This window comes from Oncorhynchus nerka, linkage group LG3 (genome assembly GCF_034236695.1).
Source record: "Oncorhynchus nerka isolate Pitt River linkage group LG3, Oner_Uvic_2.0, whole genome shotgun sequence".
NCBI classification, from domain to species: Eukaryota; Metazoa; Chordata; class Actinopteri; order Salmoniformes; family Salmonidae; genus Oncorhynchus; species Oncorhynchus nerka.
Window position 1 is genome coordinate 45,383,912 of NC_088398.1, and position 18,408 is coordinate 45,402,319.

An 18,408-nucleotide genomic window follows, 5' to 3' on the forward strand; every position below is an offset into this window, starting at 1 on the left:
TGTTTATGTCCTTGTGTGTTGGGAATGAAGTGGACTCCTGCTGATAAAAATCTGTCCCACTTAATTTGAAATTATTATTGCCAATTTATGTTGGTATGGCAGGTTGCCCCACCAAATGATATGCCATATTGCTATTGATTGATTCACACACACTTCCCCTCTGTAATTCACAATTGTGTAATATGCACATTACAGCATATTAAACAACTGTGAATATGTCATTATTACGGGCTGTAATGTGGTATAACACAAACAATCTTATTTTGCACCAAACACCGATGCTCCGAGAATGAGGTGATTTATTCATTAGCTTGAATTCTATCCAGGTGTCTCTGCTCAGCTGACGAGTGCACGTTTGAGGAGAAACACATCCGTTGGCACTCCCTTTTGGATGGCACCTGAGGTTAGCCTTTCTTTTTTTTTTACATGCCCAACTAAACCACTTTGCTTGCAATTACATGAGAATACTAAGCGCCAAAATATCCTACATGATGACACCATTGAGTTGTATTAGATGTGCTATGTGGACTGTAGAGCGAGATAGACGAGTGACTATGTACTCTGCTGAGGCTGTTTAATATGTAACACCCCCTTGTCATTGTGCATTCCCCTCCACGCGCCCTGCTCTTGAGGTCGCCCCAAGGTTAATAGCTGGAAGTCTGCTGCCCCAGCTTACTGTTTGGCAGAAATGAGGCATGATGATTGGGCTGGTAGGAGGGGTCCTCAGGGGCAATTAGAATAAAGGAGGCTGTTCATTTTGGTCTCAGTAATGATTTTTGACGGCGAGGGAAGGGAGGCGCAATACTAGTTGCAACGCACATTATCTGATGAATGAATTTAACTGTACCCTTTTTAAATCAACATTACGATGTGTTTTTCAAACACAGGCAATTATAAAATGACTTTATCGTCTTCTGCATTGTTGCCCAAAACTCATCGGATTTCAGCTCCACAAAAATGAAAGTGGCCATAATGAAGTCAGTACCTCGCTGTTGTAAAGACATTACCGTCATATCATCATGGACAGTAAGAAACATGGCAGCAACTTGCATGAGATGTGTCCCATCTGCTTGTGTCATGCTTGTCCTGCCTGTGTCGTCCCAGGTCATCGCCTGTGAGCAGCAGTATGACTCCACGTATGACGCCCGCTGTGACGTGTGGTCACTGGGCATCACAGCCATAGAGCTGGCTGATGGAGACCCCCCATTGTCCGAGATGCACCCCGTCAAAGCCCTCTTCAAGATCCCACGGTAAGGCACTAGAGGGCTCCCTCTGCACATGCCTAGCTGGGGCAGACCAGACACGCAGCAGCAGTTGCGCTCTCGTAAGAAGCTTTTGATTTTGGCTGGAGGACAATGGTAAACTGAATTTAAGAGTGGATCGTCACAGAGCCCTTTCTCTGAAAAATTATGAAATGCCAAATATGTCAAGAAATTGAAAAGATTCTTAATGTCATTTTGTATGGTCATGAAATGCAGGATAGACCTGGTATAAATGAATTAAATCAGGGAATTAATTAGCCTTCTACAATCCGTGTTTCCAAGCTACAAGGCTAGATTGTAAACTCAATTGAAAATTGCAGAATGATAAACTGATCAGAACTGATCAAGAGTTAATGGAACAACATTTGGCCTTACCCTTAAATATGTTATTTAATCTAAAAACTCTCCTCTGATGTGTTCACAATTTCTGATGAATGATTATTTAAAAGCTCTGATGGTACAAGTGGCTGACCTTTTACTATTGGCACAATCATGCAATTATCTCTCAGTTTGGTGAGGATGTGCCCTTCTGATTGCAATTTGCATTGGTGATTAGCTCCATTCACATTGAGATGAGGCTGTCACCAGCCACCCATCACGGTGTTATCTCCACCCCACCAAACCTGGTGAGAAACAAGCATGCATCGTGTCGCTGTAGTAGTTATGGGAACCACAGCAGTGGTTTATCACACCAAACTCGAAGTGAAAGGTAAAACAGGTCACAGCAATTACAGGCTCAGAGGAAGCTGTCCTGGTCAAACGAACGCTCCCGAATCACAGAGCCTGGAATAACACTCTACTGGGTCTGTGGGGAAGCATGCATTCAGTCATCTGATTTGATAGGATGGAACCTTTTCAGTGGGATGTACACCTAAATTCTGTATTGTGCTGAGTTGGTGATTGGCCTGTTTTGGTAGAAGGATGAAAACAGCAGACAGCATCTAAAGTAGATGCAGCTATTGATACAGTACCAGAGCAGGTTTTGCATTCTGTGTGAATGACTTGAATTGCCCTTAGATGACATTCACTAGAGGTTGTGATAAACAATGGAAGGGCATGTACAGTTCTCTTCTGTTATCATTCATCCATTTTTCTTTATCACCTTTTAATGAAATAATTTGACTTTGTGAGAGATTTGGAATATGAATAGAGTTAGACACGTGCAGCAATCTACCATTGTTAAGACTGGGGATTCTTTTTCAAAATCAAAATAGATATTTGGCCCTGGCCCATAAATCTTTTGAATTAGGACCTTTGGCTGGGCGGCGCCAGGATAAATCACAGTGCGGGCACACTGAACCGTGAAATGATTCTGTTAACATGTCATCTGTCTCAAATATATTTTCCCATCAATGCAACAAGGCAGTCAAACTAATAAGGGAAGGTTGTCTGACAGTGTCTGTCTGTTGTATGTGCGTTCTTTTTGAAACAGAGGACATGTGTTACAAAATGGTGTACCTGTGTGTTACACTTTTATTCTGCACTTTGAGCACAGAAATGATAGTGATACACAATATATTGCTTTAATGATTTTATTGAGGTAGATTCAAGGATTGTATTGAGGTAGATTTAATGATTGTAATGAGGCAGAGTTAATGATTGTAATGAGGTACTCTTAATTATTGTAATGAGGTAGATTTAATGATTGTGATGCGGTATATTTAATTATTGTAAAATTAGGTGGATTTAATTATTGTAATGAGGTCGGTTTTAATGAGATTAACGAGGTCGATTTAATGATTGTAATGAGATCGATTTAATAATTGTAATGAGGTAGATTAAATTGTTGTTTCCTGTGAGTATTACAATCATGCTTTAGTTGCTCTTTAAATTGCCATAATCAGTGGCTTCTCCTGATACAGTATTGTCCTTGGGAATAATAGGTTTTATAAAAAATCCCACGGACACTAAAACATGCTATATTTAAGCAATAAGGCTCGAGGGGGTGTGGTGTATATGGCCAATATACCATGGCTAAGGGCTGTTCTCATGCATGACGCAACGCAGAGTGCCTGGATACAGCCCTTAGCCGTGGTATGTTGGCCATATACCACAAACCCCCAAGGTGCCTTATTGCTTTTATAAACTGGTTACCAACGTAATTAGAGCAGTAAAAATAAATGTTTTGTCATACCCGTGGTATAAAATAAAGCCAATCAGCATTCAGGGCTCGAACCACTCAGTTTATAATTCCTTATGACATAAGATTGTATGTCTTTGCACACATTCTTGTATTTTCATCTCACAATCCACTCAATGGCACACTGTATTTATTAATCTGCTGTGTAAATCCAAAAATTATTCCTATGAGTAGGACATTACCATGACAAACATGGTCTATATTGGGTATAAGCATTATGAAAACACAACAGATGTTTTTTGAAATATTGCAATAACTGCATATTCAGTGTCACCATCTAAATCTAGTTGATGCTTCTGTCTGGCTTCACCTACAGTTGAAGTCGGATGTTTACTTACACTTAGGTTGGAGTCATTAAAACCTGTTTTTCAACCACTCAACAAATGTCTTGTTAACAAACTATAGTTTTGGCAAGTCGGTTAGGACATCTACTTTGTGCATGACACAAGTACTTTTTCCAACAATTGTTTACAGACAGATTATTTCACTGTATCAAAATTCCAGTGGGTCAGAAGTTTACATACACTAAGTTGACTGTGCCTTTAAACAGCTTGGAAAATTCCAGAAAATGATGTCATGGTTTTAGAAGCTCCTGATAGGCTAATTTACATCATTTGAGTCAATTGGAGGTGTACCTGTGGATGTATTTAAAGGCCTACCTTCAAAATCAGTGCCTTGACATCATGGGAAAATCAAAAGAAATCAGGCAAGACATCAACAAGTCTGGTTCATCCTTGGTAGCAATTTCCAAACGCGTGAAGGTACCACGCTCATTTGTACAAACAATAGTACAGTACGCAAGTATAAACACCATGGGACCACTCAGCCGTCATACCGCTCAGGAAGGAGACGCATTCTGTCTCCTAGAGATGAACGTGCTTTGGTGCGAAAAGTAAAAATCAATCCCAGAACAACAGCAAAGGACCTTGTGAAGATGCTGGAGGAAACGGGTACAAAAGTATCTATATCCACAGTAAAACAAGTCCTATATCGACATAACCTGAAAGGGCGCTCAGCAAGGAAGATGCCATTGCTCCAAAACCGTCATAAAAAAGGCAGACTATGGTTTGCAACTGCACATGGGGAAAAATATATTTTTGGAGAAGTGTCCACTGGTCTGATGAAGCAAAAATAGAACTGTTTGGCCATAATGACCATCGTTATGTTTGGAGGAAAAAGGGGGAGGCTTGCAACCCGAAGAACACCATCCCAACCGCGAAGCACGGGGGTGGCAGCATCATGTTGTGGGGGTGCTTTGCTGCAGGAGGAACTGGTGCACTTCACAAAATAGATGGCATCATGAGATGGGAAAATTGTGAATATATTGAAGCAACATCTCAAGATATCCGTCAGGAAGTTAAAGCTTGGTCGCAAATGTGTCTTTCAAATGGACAATGACCCCAAGCATACTTCTAAAGTTGTCAAATTGGCCTAAGGACAACAAAGTCAAGGTATTGGAGTGGCCATCACAAAGCCCTGACCTCATTCCTATAGAAAATGTGTGGGCAGAACTGAAAAAGCGTGTGCGTGCAAGGAGGCCTAGAAACCTGACTCAGTTACACTAGCTCTGTCAGGAGGAATGGGCAAAAATTCACCCAACTTATTGTGGGAAGCTTGTGGGAGGCTACCCAAAGTGTTTGACCCAAGTTAAGCAATTTAAAGGCAATGAAAGAAAAAAAGCTGAAATAAATCATTCTCTCTACTATTATTCTGACATTAAAGTGGTGATCCTAACTTACCTTAAACAGGGAATTATTACTAGGATTAAATGTCAGGAATTGTGAAAAACTTGAGTTTAAATGTAATTGGCTATGGTGTATGTAAACTTCCGACTTCAACTGTATATCCTTTTGTGATGTAGCTGGCAGTATGTGAACCCTGGGTTGAGATCTGAGAGGGTTCTGGTGTTTTTGGCTGGCTCAGGACTATGCCCTTCGCTGTACTACATTATCTCCATGTCATACAGCAGATGGAGTGGCCTTAGGGTGTGGACTCAGTGTGTAGATAAAACAACAGCACCATTAACGTAGCCAGGCCTCTGGGGCCATTGACACTGGGGCTGAGCACAGGCAGGACTACTGCAAGCCACGTGATAGAGCTTTAGATTTGTGGTGGGAACTTGCACAGATGGTATCCCTTTCACAGCGAACCAGTGTGAAGTGATGAGAGGAGTTCAGATCGCTGTCAGGGAAGCTGCTCTGCTCCTCCACTCCATTCATACCTGCTGCTTGCTCTTTTCCACAGATAGCATCACATAGAAAGAATTGTATTGATTCCAACACCATTGTAAATCACTATTAACAGTAAAGTAAGGCCGGCCCGGGAGACAATCTGTTATACATAGATCTCCAAGAGCCAATCACAGATCCTCCTCTACGGGAAACAGATTATATGGCCTACAGCATATCATGATGAGAAGATTGGATGTGATTTTGCCTGCTTTATAGTATGTCATATATGTGGGGCCCATGGTTATCATGAATGTGGGTAATGGAGCATGTAAAAGGGTAAAGCTGTAAAACGGTTAACTGCAGAATTAATTACGGAAACTTGAGACGATGCTCTCAGATATTCAATATGTGGAAAGGTTAATTGCTTGAGCCAATATTCTCCATGCTGTATTTGCCAAACCCAGAGTAAAGTCCTGTGTAAAGTCATAGGGAGATGTGTACGTAAAAAGCCTGTGAAGGTTAAAGGGAATTGGCAAAGAAGTCCAACGCTGTGTTTATTCGCCCAGATCCCAGTGGATATTAGCAAAATACAGTGAACTCCAAAAGTATTGAGACAGTAAAATTGTTTGTTGTTGTTTTGGCTTTGTAATCCAGTACTTTGGATTTGAGATGATACAATGACTATGAGGTTAAAGTGCGGACTGTCAGCTTTAATTTGAAGGTATTTTCATCCATATCTCACGAACCGTTTAGAGATTACGGCACTTACAGCATACAACAACAAAATCTGTCACTATCCCAATTCTTTTGGAGCTCACTGTATGTAACTGGGCTTGTGTCTGTCTGAAGGGAGATGTGAAGTGAGGAAGATAATGTGTGTAAATGATGGGTTGTCAGAGCCAACAAAGGATAATGAAATCATAGGGCAACCAGTGTTCTGGCAAGAAGCAACACCCCAGCCAAAAGCCACAGGTAATGTAAAGGTTACAGAGCAGAACAGTCAAGACTGAAAGACATCGCTACCATTTTTACTGTTTTCTTTTACCAATACTGTTCATTCATTTTGGAATGTATTTGATTAAGGGTCCGATTTTGAAATTGACACCTGACCATCAGCAGCACAGTATTCAGGCCTTGGTTCAATGTTAAATGTAAACTTAAGTCTTATCAGAATGTAAACTGTGATTCTTGTATTTTAATCTTGACATTCAACCCTGGTAACATTTTGGTGATTTTTATGCACATGAAAGGCTGGGGTTAGGGTTGTGGTTAAGATTTATGCTTACTTTTCTATAAACTGTGAGTCTTTGAGATTGAGACGCGTTCATTTCAAAGTAAACTCACACAGCTTTTGGTACGTACTTTTCACAACAATTGTTTGGCATTTTGTATGTGGAAGATTACTATTGGCTATATGTCAACTGGTCAATCCATCATAGTCTCTAAAGCCTTGTTCACATTGGCAGTTTGAAGTGAATTATATCAATTTTTTTTTGCATATCTGAATCGAATCTGTTCTTTTTCCTGCAGGAAGAAGTTGGAACATCTTATCCTTTGAGGCTTTAAAAGTGTTCTTACACTATGATTCTGAACATTCAAAGAAACTGGGAAACGTCCATGGCAGGCATTGTTGTTACGTTAGCTTGCTACATAACCTCTTGAGTGATACCAAGCACGAGCACCACCACTAATCAGCCTGCACCACTGCTCACACCCGTCATTACAACTAGCATAGCCATGTCAACAAATGACTGCTGTCTGAACACTCATAAATCCGTTTTGGTCACATCACTTGTAACTTGCTGTTTGGACAGTCAATAATCCAAAACGGATTTGAAAAACAAACTTGATTTGAGCATTAAGGCCTGCAGTGTGGACAAAGTTTTAGAATATTGCTGGATACTGTTTGTATCTCTCTCTGTGGGACCTTTTTATGACAAACGATCAGTGGTCATTTTTCAAATGTCTTGTAATGATTTAGAGTCACGCTATGGTTTATAAACGAATGTAGTTACTTTGCCACAATAATTTTTCAACTTTGTGTGGTCATTTGTTCTGGAAACTCCTCACGGGTTGTTCTGAGAAATGTAGCAGTAATATAACACAGGCTGGAAAGTTATATATATATATTTTTCAAATAATATTGGATTGTTTGTGATTATCCAACAGCTATCTTAGAGAAAATCTATTGCACTGACTACTTGTTTTCCCTCGTTCAATATCCTATTGTTTTTAACATAATCTAATACACATCTGCCTGTTTCGACCTCTGAGGTGATAGGAAATTGGTTGTGTTTAGAATGCCTATGTCTGTCTGTTATGCAGTTATTCCATGCAGGCACACTGATGTACCCTCACAGTCTATCCTGTAGAGAAAAATGTTGCAGCACTTTTCCGTGTTCATTCATGTGTGCTCAACAGAACTGCCGGTGCTCTCTGATGATAGATGAGCTGGAGTTTGAGCGGTTGGCCCACAGAAGAAGTCTTTCTCGTGTTTCCCGTAGTGCTGCTCTTTAGGCCCTCAAAGTTCAAACACTGCCAGATAGTGTCTTTATTTGATGATGCACTGTGCGTACTCTGGGTTCCCCAACTGGCGGCCATCCTATAAACAAATAAAACCACCCTGGTCCCCAAATGTATTTATATTTCTTTATGGGGGGGTCTGTAAATCTGTTCCCCAGTATGCCCACACGTAATAGTGAGACATGTGATTGTATACAAATATAAGCAATGTTTGAAATGATTATGTTTTAGTCAAATATTATATCTGTTTGGGCTTCTTGCGATCAATTTGTAGTCTACAAATGATTTGTATTCATGTTCCGGCCCCCCGAACATCCGCTCAAGACAAAATCAGCCTGTGGCTGAATCTAGTTGATTATCCCTGCTATGCTCTAAAACTATATCTACTGTATGACATTGGCTGTCAGGATTCATGGAAATTATCTGACTGTTTTTTATATCTATTAGGTAAATGGGAAGAATTATGAGCTCTGCATACAAAGTATCATATTCACGAGCATGCTTTTTTGTCTTTTTTCTGAGCTTAGTAGCAGACTTAGGGCTTCAAAAGTGGAGCTGAGAACCACTGATTTTGACTCAATCCACTTTGACACACGTTTGACAGGACAAGGAGTGCCCCGACCTAAATTTAAATAAGCCAATTGTGTTTACAAAATGAGTCAGTGCTCCCATATATACTGGAAAGAAAAATGCCAGATTTTTCTAAGCACAATGAGGGTACTTGACAGTGTTATCACCAATGTGCTGGTGTATTGACTTTGTAATATATAAGCAGTGCAGTGGTACAACATCAAGGCAAGAGCATTGCTGCAGGCTCATATTATATTTTGCATTGAAGCAGTCCATTACTAGGCTTTGATCTGCACTTCAGAAAGGACTGTCTGTCTGACTCTGAGTCTCTATCACAGACGTGCGTGACTTAGTGCTGAGAATAATGACACATTTCCTCATTTAATAGGCTCCCATATGTGTGTAGCATAAAGCTTTGTTATTGATAATGTTTCCTTATCATATAAATTAGAACCATTTGTTCTTGGTTGTTTTTTGCATGCCTTAGATGTACAAAGCTGGCTGCATTTTAGAAATGAGTTGATGATACTTTGAAAATTCAGTTTGAAAGCTTAAGTGTACAAAAGCACCCTATCCAAATGGACAGTATGAACAAAATCACAACTTTAATCACTATCTTCCCCATTACATTATTTCTTTATTTTCTTTGATGAGCATGTTTTGAACATGAAGAATGGCAACGCCCTGTTGTTGAGCCTTGGTACTGCCATGGCTCCGTCCCGATATCATCCACTGAACTAGTCTTGAGGTGCTTGCCTCGTTATAGATGGTCTCTTTAAATGGTGCTGACAGAGGTATTACTGGCTCCCATCATTTTGGCTCCTGCTGGCAGATGCTTCCTGTCAGACAGTTGAGGAGCTGTTATCATTTTTCACTGACTATACTCAGCACTCAGATTATACCCAACCATTCTGACGCTCCAGTCTCATGAGAACTATCGTGTTTAGGCCGACAACAACACCATCAGTAACCTTAAACATTTCAGTTCAATGTAAAAAAAAATACAAATAAATAAAAAACTGCATATCCAGGAATGATGATTTTTGTGTTGTGTGTTCGTTTCAGAAACCCTTCCCCTACGTTACGCAACCCAGAGGAGTGGTGCAGAAGCTTCAGTCACTTCATTGCCCAGTGAGTAACCTGCTCTTTCTATGACAATGAAGTTGCTTCCTGCTGAAATGAATGTCTTCCTCTACATTTACTTACACAGTAATGAAGTTGTTGGGTCTAATCCAGTGGGAGAATTGATCTATACATGTTTATTTGTGTTTATTTATTCTTTGAAGGGATTGCAACCAACTGGCTCTAATGCAGTTGGTTAATGGTGATGACAACAAAATATATTCATTGTTACTTTTTAAACAACACAAGCCTATTTGAATGGGTTTCAATGGCGAGACCTCAATCTTTTCCCATTTGGCCAAGGGGGCAGAATGCACTGGTTACGCATTTGGTTCTGGGCATCCTTTGATCACTGGAAATGGAAAGGACTAGAAATTGATCTTTTTTTTAAGATAGATTGTATCAACCCTTTTCTCTTCCTCGCATTTCCTCGGTTTTCATTTGCGTAAATCTGTCACAGGAAAAAACTCATTCTACTGACTTATCAGTTATATCTTTAGGACAAGATAAGTAATCAGTCCCTCCAGTGTGGAAAACAAATCATGTCAACAGTGGCCCATAATAGTCTCGCTGAATATACAACCTTAATATCTACCATGCAGTGCAAGTAAATGAGAGAGAAAAAAATCTATTTCTTCTGGGGTTATTTGTGGGTTGGGTTATTATTAGTGGTGGAATAGATTGAAAGGCAGTGGTTATTAATTCATTATTAATAATGGAAACATCAAACAGCACAGCTGTGAACCCATAACCATTAGGGGTAATAGACTCATTTATTTGTGTTAGTCGTGCATTTATCATAGCACCAGGTCTGTCAGAGATGGATTAGAAGGTGTAGCTGAGTCCAATGTAGAGTTGTATGACCTGTACACTCCCGCGGTGTAATATTGTTAAAGCTCTGCTTGGAATGGATCCCCTGTCATAAGGCCTATCATGCAGGCCTTCTTGTTTCATAATGCATGTAGGAAAGCCCTGCTTTAAGATGTTGTACCTTTTTGTGTGGCTTGTTATTTAATAATTTGATGAAGCTTGGAGAGCTGAGGAGATGGTTCAAGGCCCACATGAACAGTAACAAATAGCTGGTGTTGTTGTGTTACCCTAGAGTAGCTGATTTCTCATTTTACAGTGCATTCAGAAAGTATTCATACCCCTTGACCTATTACACATTTTGTGGTGTTACAGCCTGAATCCAAAATGGATGAAATATATTTTTTCTCTCATCCATAATGACAAAGTGAAAGCGTGTTTTATAAACATTTGCAAATGTATTGAAAATTAAATAGAGATATCTCATTTGCATAAGTGTTCACACCCCTGAGTCAATACTTTGTAGAAACACATTTGGCAGCGATTACAGCTGTGAGTCATTCTGGGTAAGTCTCTAAGAGCTTTCCACCCCGGGATTGTGCAACATTTTCCCATTATTCTTTTCAAAATTCTTCAAGCTCTGTCAAATTGGTTGTTGATCATTGCTAGACAACCATTTTCAAGTCTTGCCATAGATTTTCACATACATTTAAGTCAAAACTGTAACTTGGCCACTCAGGAACATTCACTGTCTTCTTGGTAAGCAACTCCAGTGTAGATTTGGCCTGTTGTTTTAAGTTATTGTCCTGCTGAAAGGTGAATTCATCTCCCAGTGTCTAGTAAAAAGCTTTTCCTCTAGGATTTTGCCTGTACTTAGCACTATTCCATTAGCGATTCCAAGCATACCGACAACATGATGCAGCAACCACTATGCTTGCAAATATGGAGAGTGGTACTTAGTAATGTGTTGTATTGGATTTGCCCCAAACATAACACTTTGTATTCAGGACAAACAGTGAATTGCTTAGGCTTTTTTTTTTTTTTTTACAGTAATTCTTTAGTGCCTTGTTGCAAACAGTATGCATATATTTTAATATTTTTCTTCTGTACAGGCTAACTTCTTTTCACTCTGTCATTTAGATTAGTATTGTGGATTAACTGCAATGTTGTTGATCTATCCTCTGTTTTCTCCTATCACAGCCATTAAACTCTGTAAGTGTTTTAAAGTCACCATTGGCCTCATGGAGAAATCCCGGAGTTGTTTCCTTTCTCTCCAACAACTGAGTGTTATTAATAACTTCACCATGCTCAAAGGGATTCAAAAAATATTTTTACCCCTCCATAGGTGCCCTTCTTTGCGAGGCATTAGAAAACCTCCCTGGTCTTTGTGGTTGAATCTGTGTTAGAAATTCACTGCTCAACTGAGGGACCTTACAGATAATTGTATGTGTGGGGTATAGAGATGAGATAGTCATTCAAAAATCTATGCAAATATTGTGACTTGTCAAGCATATTTTTACTCCTGAACTTATTTAGGCTTGCCATAACAAAGTGGTTGAATACTTGTTAACTTAAGACATTTCAGCTTTTCATTTTTTATTAATTTGTAGTTTTGACTTACATTTGACAAAAGCTGGATCCCTTCTAGCCATGACCTAAGAGAGGGTTGAGGAAGAGGCTTGAAGTGCTGGGCATCTTGTTATGACATGCATTATCTGAATTAGCTATGTCCACATAATTATACCTACGATGAGCAGCTTCTATGGAGGAACTTTGAATGTCCTTTGAGCTAGCTTGCTAACACTCTTGTGTGTGCAGAGCAGCACCAGAATTGAAAACACCTCTTACATTTTTGTAGTTAATACATCGGGAAACTTAATAACTAGACCTATAGTATTCTTAAGGGATAGCCCCATTTTTTTTAAATGTTCACCTAAAATGACATACCAAATCTAACTGCCTGTAGCTCAGGCCCTGATGCAAAGATATACATATTATTGGTACCATTTGAAAGGAAACACTTAGAAGGTTGTGGAAATGGGAATCTAATGTAGGAGAATATAATACAATAGATCTGGTAGAAGAAAATACAAAGAAAAAAACAACCGTTTCTTTTCTACCACCATCTTTGAAATGCAAGAGAAAGGTCCCAGTTATAGCCATCACTCTGCTTGTAATTTCGATGGTGTCCACAAGATGGCAGCAGTATATGTGCAACTTTTCAGATGGATAACTTGAAGTATAAGCGAACTACATGACATTTAGTGTGAAGTCACCCAGGTACATTTGGGCAAAGGAAGGAGACAATTGAATTCATATTAAATTTTTCTGAAAGAATATCGTCAAATCTGTATAATTGGACTTTGACTTAGCTTTCCAGTATTAGTAGCCATATTATAAGTTCAAGATTTGCAAAACAACCAGTTTTCATAAATTCATAACTGAATATTCTTATTTTTGTCCAAAAGGAAAAGGCATGCTGTCGCACAAGGTTAGTAGCTACATTTTGCGACTGATACATGGTTTCCGGATACTTCCGTAAAGCCCAACTCATTGGCTATCTAGCTAGCTTCGTTTGACTCCGATTGGTGCTTATTTGACAAAGTTAGAGTTGTTCAAGTGAAGACTGCCCACGTCATCGGTGTGCCATGAAGGCGTCGCTCTCTGACCAAATATGGCGTCCTATAGGATATACTACACCCTTAATGATATAGTGAAGTCTGGTTACATTCTAGGATCTCTGAGGAATTCATACAGACGTGATTTGTCTGGTTGAAACAACATTTAGGGTTAGATTTTCAGAGATTCCTTTCTTTGCAAATTGAACGAGTGGAAATACAAAATCGATTGTGCATGCTACATAGACCTTTGTTAGGATATGAAAATGGATTTTATCTAACAAAACGGCACTTCATGTCATCTCTGGAACCCTTTGTATGATAAATCAGAGGAAAATTTCATTTTCATTTCACCTTCAGAGGTGAATTTATCAAACCTATCGCGGTAAAAAACAAGTGTTTTGTTGGGAGCTCTACACAAACAATAGCATGGCATTTTTTGCAGTAAAAGCTACTGTAAATTGGACAGTGCAGTTATGTTAACAAGAATTTAAGCTTTCAGCCGATATAAGACACTTATCTGTACAGACATTTGTTGTTTCTCTAAAATCTGCGATGGTGACACAAGGCGCTGCATGATTTACAACTGTCCCGTTGAGGGGACGCCGATCCCTAATATTCTTAATTAGCATTGAAAAAGTTAACCCATTCTTCTCTAGCTAATTTGGAATATCTTTTCCTATCTTCTGAATCGCGCTTGTAATGTCAGTACAGAGGCCTATGCTTCTGAGGGGGAGGGGCAGGTAGCCTAAACACACACACACACAAACACACACTGGCAAAGATTTTCAGCTTGCAGGCAGACACTGGAATACGTTTCTGAGTGACAGAGTGAATGAGGGCTTTGTTGCCTGGAATGTAAAATAATATTATTAACCGGTTCCCATGCTTTTAAAATAATGTTTCTGTTCTGGAACAGTATGGATCACTTTCTTTATAGATATTTTACGGTACTTTTTACCCCTTCATCATATCCAATTGGTAGTTACAGTCTTGTCCCATCACTGCAACTCCCGTACCGACTCGGGAGAGGTGAAGGTCGAGAGCCATGCGTCATCTGAAACACAACCCCGCCAAGCCGCACTGCTTCTTGACACACTGCTCGCTTAACCCGGAAGCCAGCCACACCAATGTGTCAGAGGAAACCCCGTACAGTTGGCGACCGAAGTCAACATGCATGAGCTCGTGCATGACATCCCAGCCGGCCAAACCCTCCCCTAACCCGAACGACGTTGGGTCAATTGTGCGCCGCCTCATGGGTCTCCCAGTCGCGGCAGGCTGCGACACAACCCGGGATCGAACCCGGATCTGTAGTGAGGCCTTTAGACCACTGCGCCACTCGGGAGGCTAAGTACGGATTACTTTCGTTCCCGTTTCTGTTTCTTGAAAAATTACATAGGTTTTTGGTTCTGTTCCCTGAACAGGTTCCAACCCCTGAACACAACAAAATGTTGAAAAAGTCAAGAGGTGTGAATACTTTTTGTTTATTTTAAAGATCCTCATTGTTTTCCTTTTTGCCTTCTTTATTGAGAATGCTGACGTCTTTATTGCTTCTCTTAAAAAAACGAATTCTTGGAGAACACAGCTCATACAACCTTTACTTGATTCGTCCCAAAAAATGTAAGGTTCCACAACTGATGGCGATTTTATTTGTCCTCGCCATGTTTTCTGAGCCAAAAAATTAAGAAAGGGGGATGGGGGACATAAAACACTGTAAAAACACCAGCAAATCAGCTCCAAGTGATTTACATTTTGAAAACCTGTTCCAGATTGTAAGCAAGGTTTGAAATTATTATGTTTTAGTGAAATATTATATCTGTTTGGGCTTTCCGTCAATTTACGGTCTACAAATGATTTGTAATGATTTTCCGGCCCACTGACCATCCGCTCAAGAAAACATCGACCCGCAGCTGTAAATAGTCGATGATCCCTGTCTTATAGTAATGCATCCTCTTCTATTTGACCATTTTCCATATTCAGATACAATGCATTTTATTGGGTGCTTTTTAAAATCTTTTGCTCTCTCTCACGAGTATAAGGTAATGGATTGTATGATATCTGAAATAATCTCCTCAAACAAAGCCCACCAGGCTACAATGTGTGGAACATGGACAATGTTATCAGGCCTGGCAGGCTGTTTGTGAGAACTCTCCAGCTCTCAGCCAGACCAGTGTGTGTGCGGGTGGGTAGGTAACTACTGTCATTGCTCTCGATAATAAATGCATCACCAGTGTCTGTCCCTGTGCAGCCAAAAGAGCTGCCTTTTATAACAAAGTGGCCTGATGTTTAGCATCCTGGCTGCACAGCTCAGCTAATGGCTGCAGCCTCTGCTTAATGTCCTGACACTAATTAATTCTATGAATGAATTTCCAGAGCATAAAAACTGATAGAAAGAGCAAGCAGAATTTCAGCCTAGATTAGGTAGCAGGAGTCAGATTGGTATTATTCTCTTATCTCTCGCCTGCCTGCATTGTTGTGTTGCAGTACACCAAAACATATTCAGGCATTTAAGTGTTTAGATTAGGTACGGAATGATGGATATTCTGAATGGAAGGGATAGATACAGTGCGATGACTAATGGTAACGTCTTTTCAGAATAACTTTGTTTAAAAAAAACATACATTTCAAATTGAGTGCTAGGCAGCTGGTTTAAATACCTTCACCATTTGAAACGGTATCACACCATGTCCATGGACTACACATTTTACAAAATATTTTACTTATGATATAAAGTTATTTGAACAACAATGTATTGCCTCTGGTTTGAAAATATTTCATATTGATTATATCATAATGTAAAGGCTGTAGAATAGTGACATCCCAGCTAACCAAAATTGGTTCTGTGAAAGTTCCCAGAACATTCGTTATGTTGCTGCAAATGTTATTTTCATAACACAAAAAACTGTCCAGTTGTGCTGATCATTATACAATGTTTGTATAAAACATACGCCTGTTCCCAGAATGTTGCTCTCACATTTTGTTGCAGCAGTATGTTCTAAAACATTACTGGTACATTGTGTTATTACATTACCTGGAATCCTAATGAGAACGTTTGGGAAATATTCTGTGGCAGTTGTTACAGACGTTGTGCACAACATTTTAGTGAATGTTAAGAGAACATTCCAAGCATATTTTATTTAAAACATTTTGAGAATTATACTTTTTATTTGTATAAAAAACAATGTTTTGGGGATGTTCCCATCCTAATGTTAGATAAAACCCTAACTAGAACTTAATGGGAATATTAGCTAATGTTCTGGGAATGTTCCCGATTTGCTGGGATATGAACACTATGACAAAAAGTGGGCTCTGAGTAAACACTGCAAGGAGCAGATAGGAGCGATCCAGAAACAGACCTGTTTGCACTGGGGGCCATGGTGATGACCAGACCATGTGGTGCTCACAAAGGGGACACATTGGTCAGTCACCCAGACACAGAAGCACTGATGAGAAGATCCATAGAAGCACCCTACTGAACACACTTGTGTCAGAGATAATCCAGAAAAATCCGCTTTGTAAAATGTTCAGGTATTAGTGAACAGTGAATTAGTGAACAGAGGGTTTAAACCCCAAAAAAAGGTTGTACTTTGACTTTTTAAAAATGTATTATGATGTTGTAATTGTGTTCTTTCGCTACACAGGTGTCTGATAAAGGATTTTGAGACTCGTCCGTCTGTGACCCACCTCTTGGAACACCCCTTCATTAAGCAGGCCCATGGCAAAGAAATGGCTCTCGGTCAACAGCTGTCCACACTAATCTGCGAGCAACAAGACCTGGGCTGCAAACTCAAGACCAAGTAAGTGTGTCGTCTACTCAGAGAAATGCTAACATTCTCAGTTAAAGAATTCTGAAACAATCCCCTCTGCAGATCTCATTGATGTATCTCTCTGAGATGACATCTGTTAAATCTATCAATCAAATGATGTTATATATATTGCTGATTAATTAATATACAGTGGAGTGACAATGCTATGGGGCAAGACAGAGTGACCTGGATGAAATGCTGAGATGAGATGTGTTTTCCCACCAGTGGGTGGCAGGGTTTCATTTCCTTCAACTGTTGTGTCCGTCCAAACTAGTGTAACAGATATACTACGTGACCAAAAGTATGTGGACACCTGCGTCGAACATCTCATTCCAAAATCATGGGCATTAATAAGGAGTTGGTCCCCCCTTTGCTGCTATAATGTTGGAACATTGCTGCGGGTACTTGCTTCCATTCAGCCACAAGAGTATTAGTGAGGTCGGGCACTGATGTTGGGCGGTTAAGCATGGCTCGCAGTCGGCGTTCCAATTCATCCCATAGGTGTTCGATGGGTTTGAGTTCAGGGCTCTGTGCAGGCCAGTCAAGTTCTTCCACACCGATCTTGACATACCAGTTCTGTATGAACCTTGCTGGGTGCATGGGGGCATTGTCATGCTGAAACAGGAAAGGGCATTCCCCAAACTGTTTCCTCATAGTTGGAAGCACAGAATCGTCTAGAATGTCATTGTATGCTGTAGCGTTAAGATTTCCCTTCACTGGAACTAAGGGGCCTAGCCTGAACCATGAAAAACAACCCCAGACCATTATTCCTCCACCACCAAACTTGACAGTTGGCACTATGCATTCAGGCAGGTAGCATTCTCCTGGCATCCGCCAAATCCAGATTTGTCCGTCAGATTGCTAGATGGTGAAGCGTGATTCATCACTCCAGAGAACGCATTTCCACTGCTCCAGAGTCCAATGGCGGCGAGCTTTACACCACTGCAGCCAACTCTTGGCATTGCACATGGTGATCTTAGGCTTGTGTGTGGCTGCTTGACCATGGAAGCCCATTTTCTGAAGCACCCGACGAACAGTTATTGCGCTGACATTGCTTCCAGAGGCAGTTTGTAACTTGGTAGTGAGTGTTGCGCTGTGTGCTTCAGCACCCTGCAGTTCTGGGAGCTTGTGTGACCTACCACTTCGCGTCTGATCCATTGATGCTCCTAGACGTTTCCACTTCACAATAGCAGCACTTACAGTCGACCAGGGCAGCTCTATCAGGGCAGAAATTTTATGAACTGACGTTGAAAGTCACTGATTTCTTCAGTAAGGCCATTATACTGCCAATATTTGTCTATGGAGATTGCATGGCTGTGTGCTCAATTTTATACACCTGTCATCAATGGGTGTGGCTGAAATATCCGAGTCCACTAGTTTGAAAGAGTG

General features: G+C 40.2%; 1 protein-coding gene across 4 annotated transcripts in view; it reads left to right on the top strand.

The window, feature by feature from the left end:
- The window catches only part of myo3b (myosin IIIB), a 107,215-nt gene that overhangs the window by 11,962 nt on the left and 76,845 nt on the right, over positions 1-18,408 (top strand). For all 4 annotated transcript variants that reach the window (XM_029633478.2, XM_029633484.2, XM_029633487.2 and 1 more), the window contains 4 exons: positions 327-403; positions 1,105-1,250; positions 9,732-9,797; positions 16,855-17,010. In XM_029633478.2, the coding sequence (XP_029489338.1) occupies positions 327-403; positions 1,105-1,250; positions 9,732-9,797; positions 16,855-17,010 (445 nt within the window). The remainder of the gene's footprint in view (positions 1-326; positions 404-1,104; positions 1,251-9,731; positions 9,798-16,854; positions 17,011-18,408) is intronic.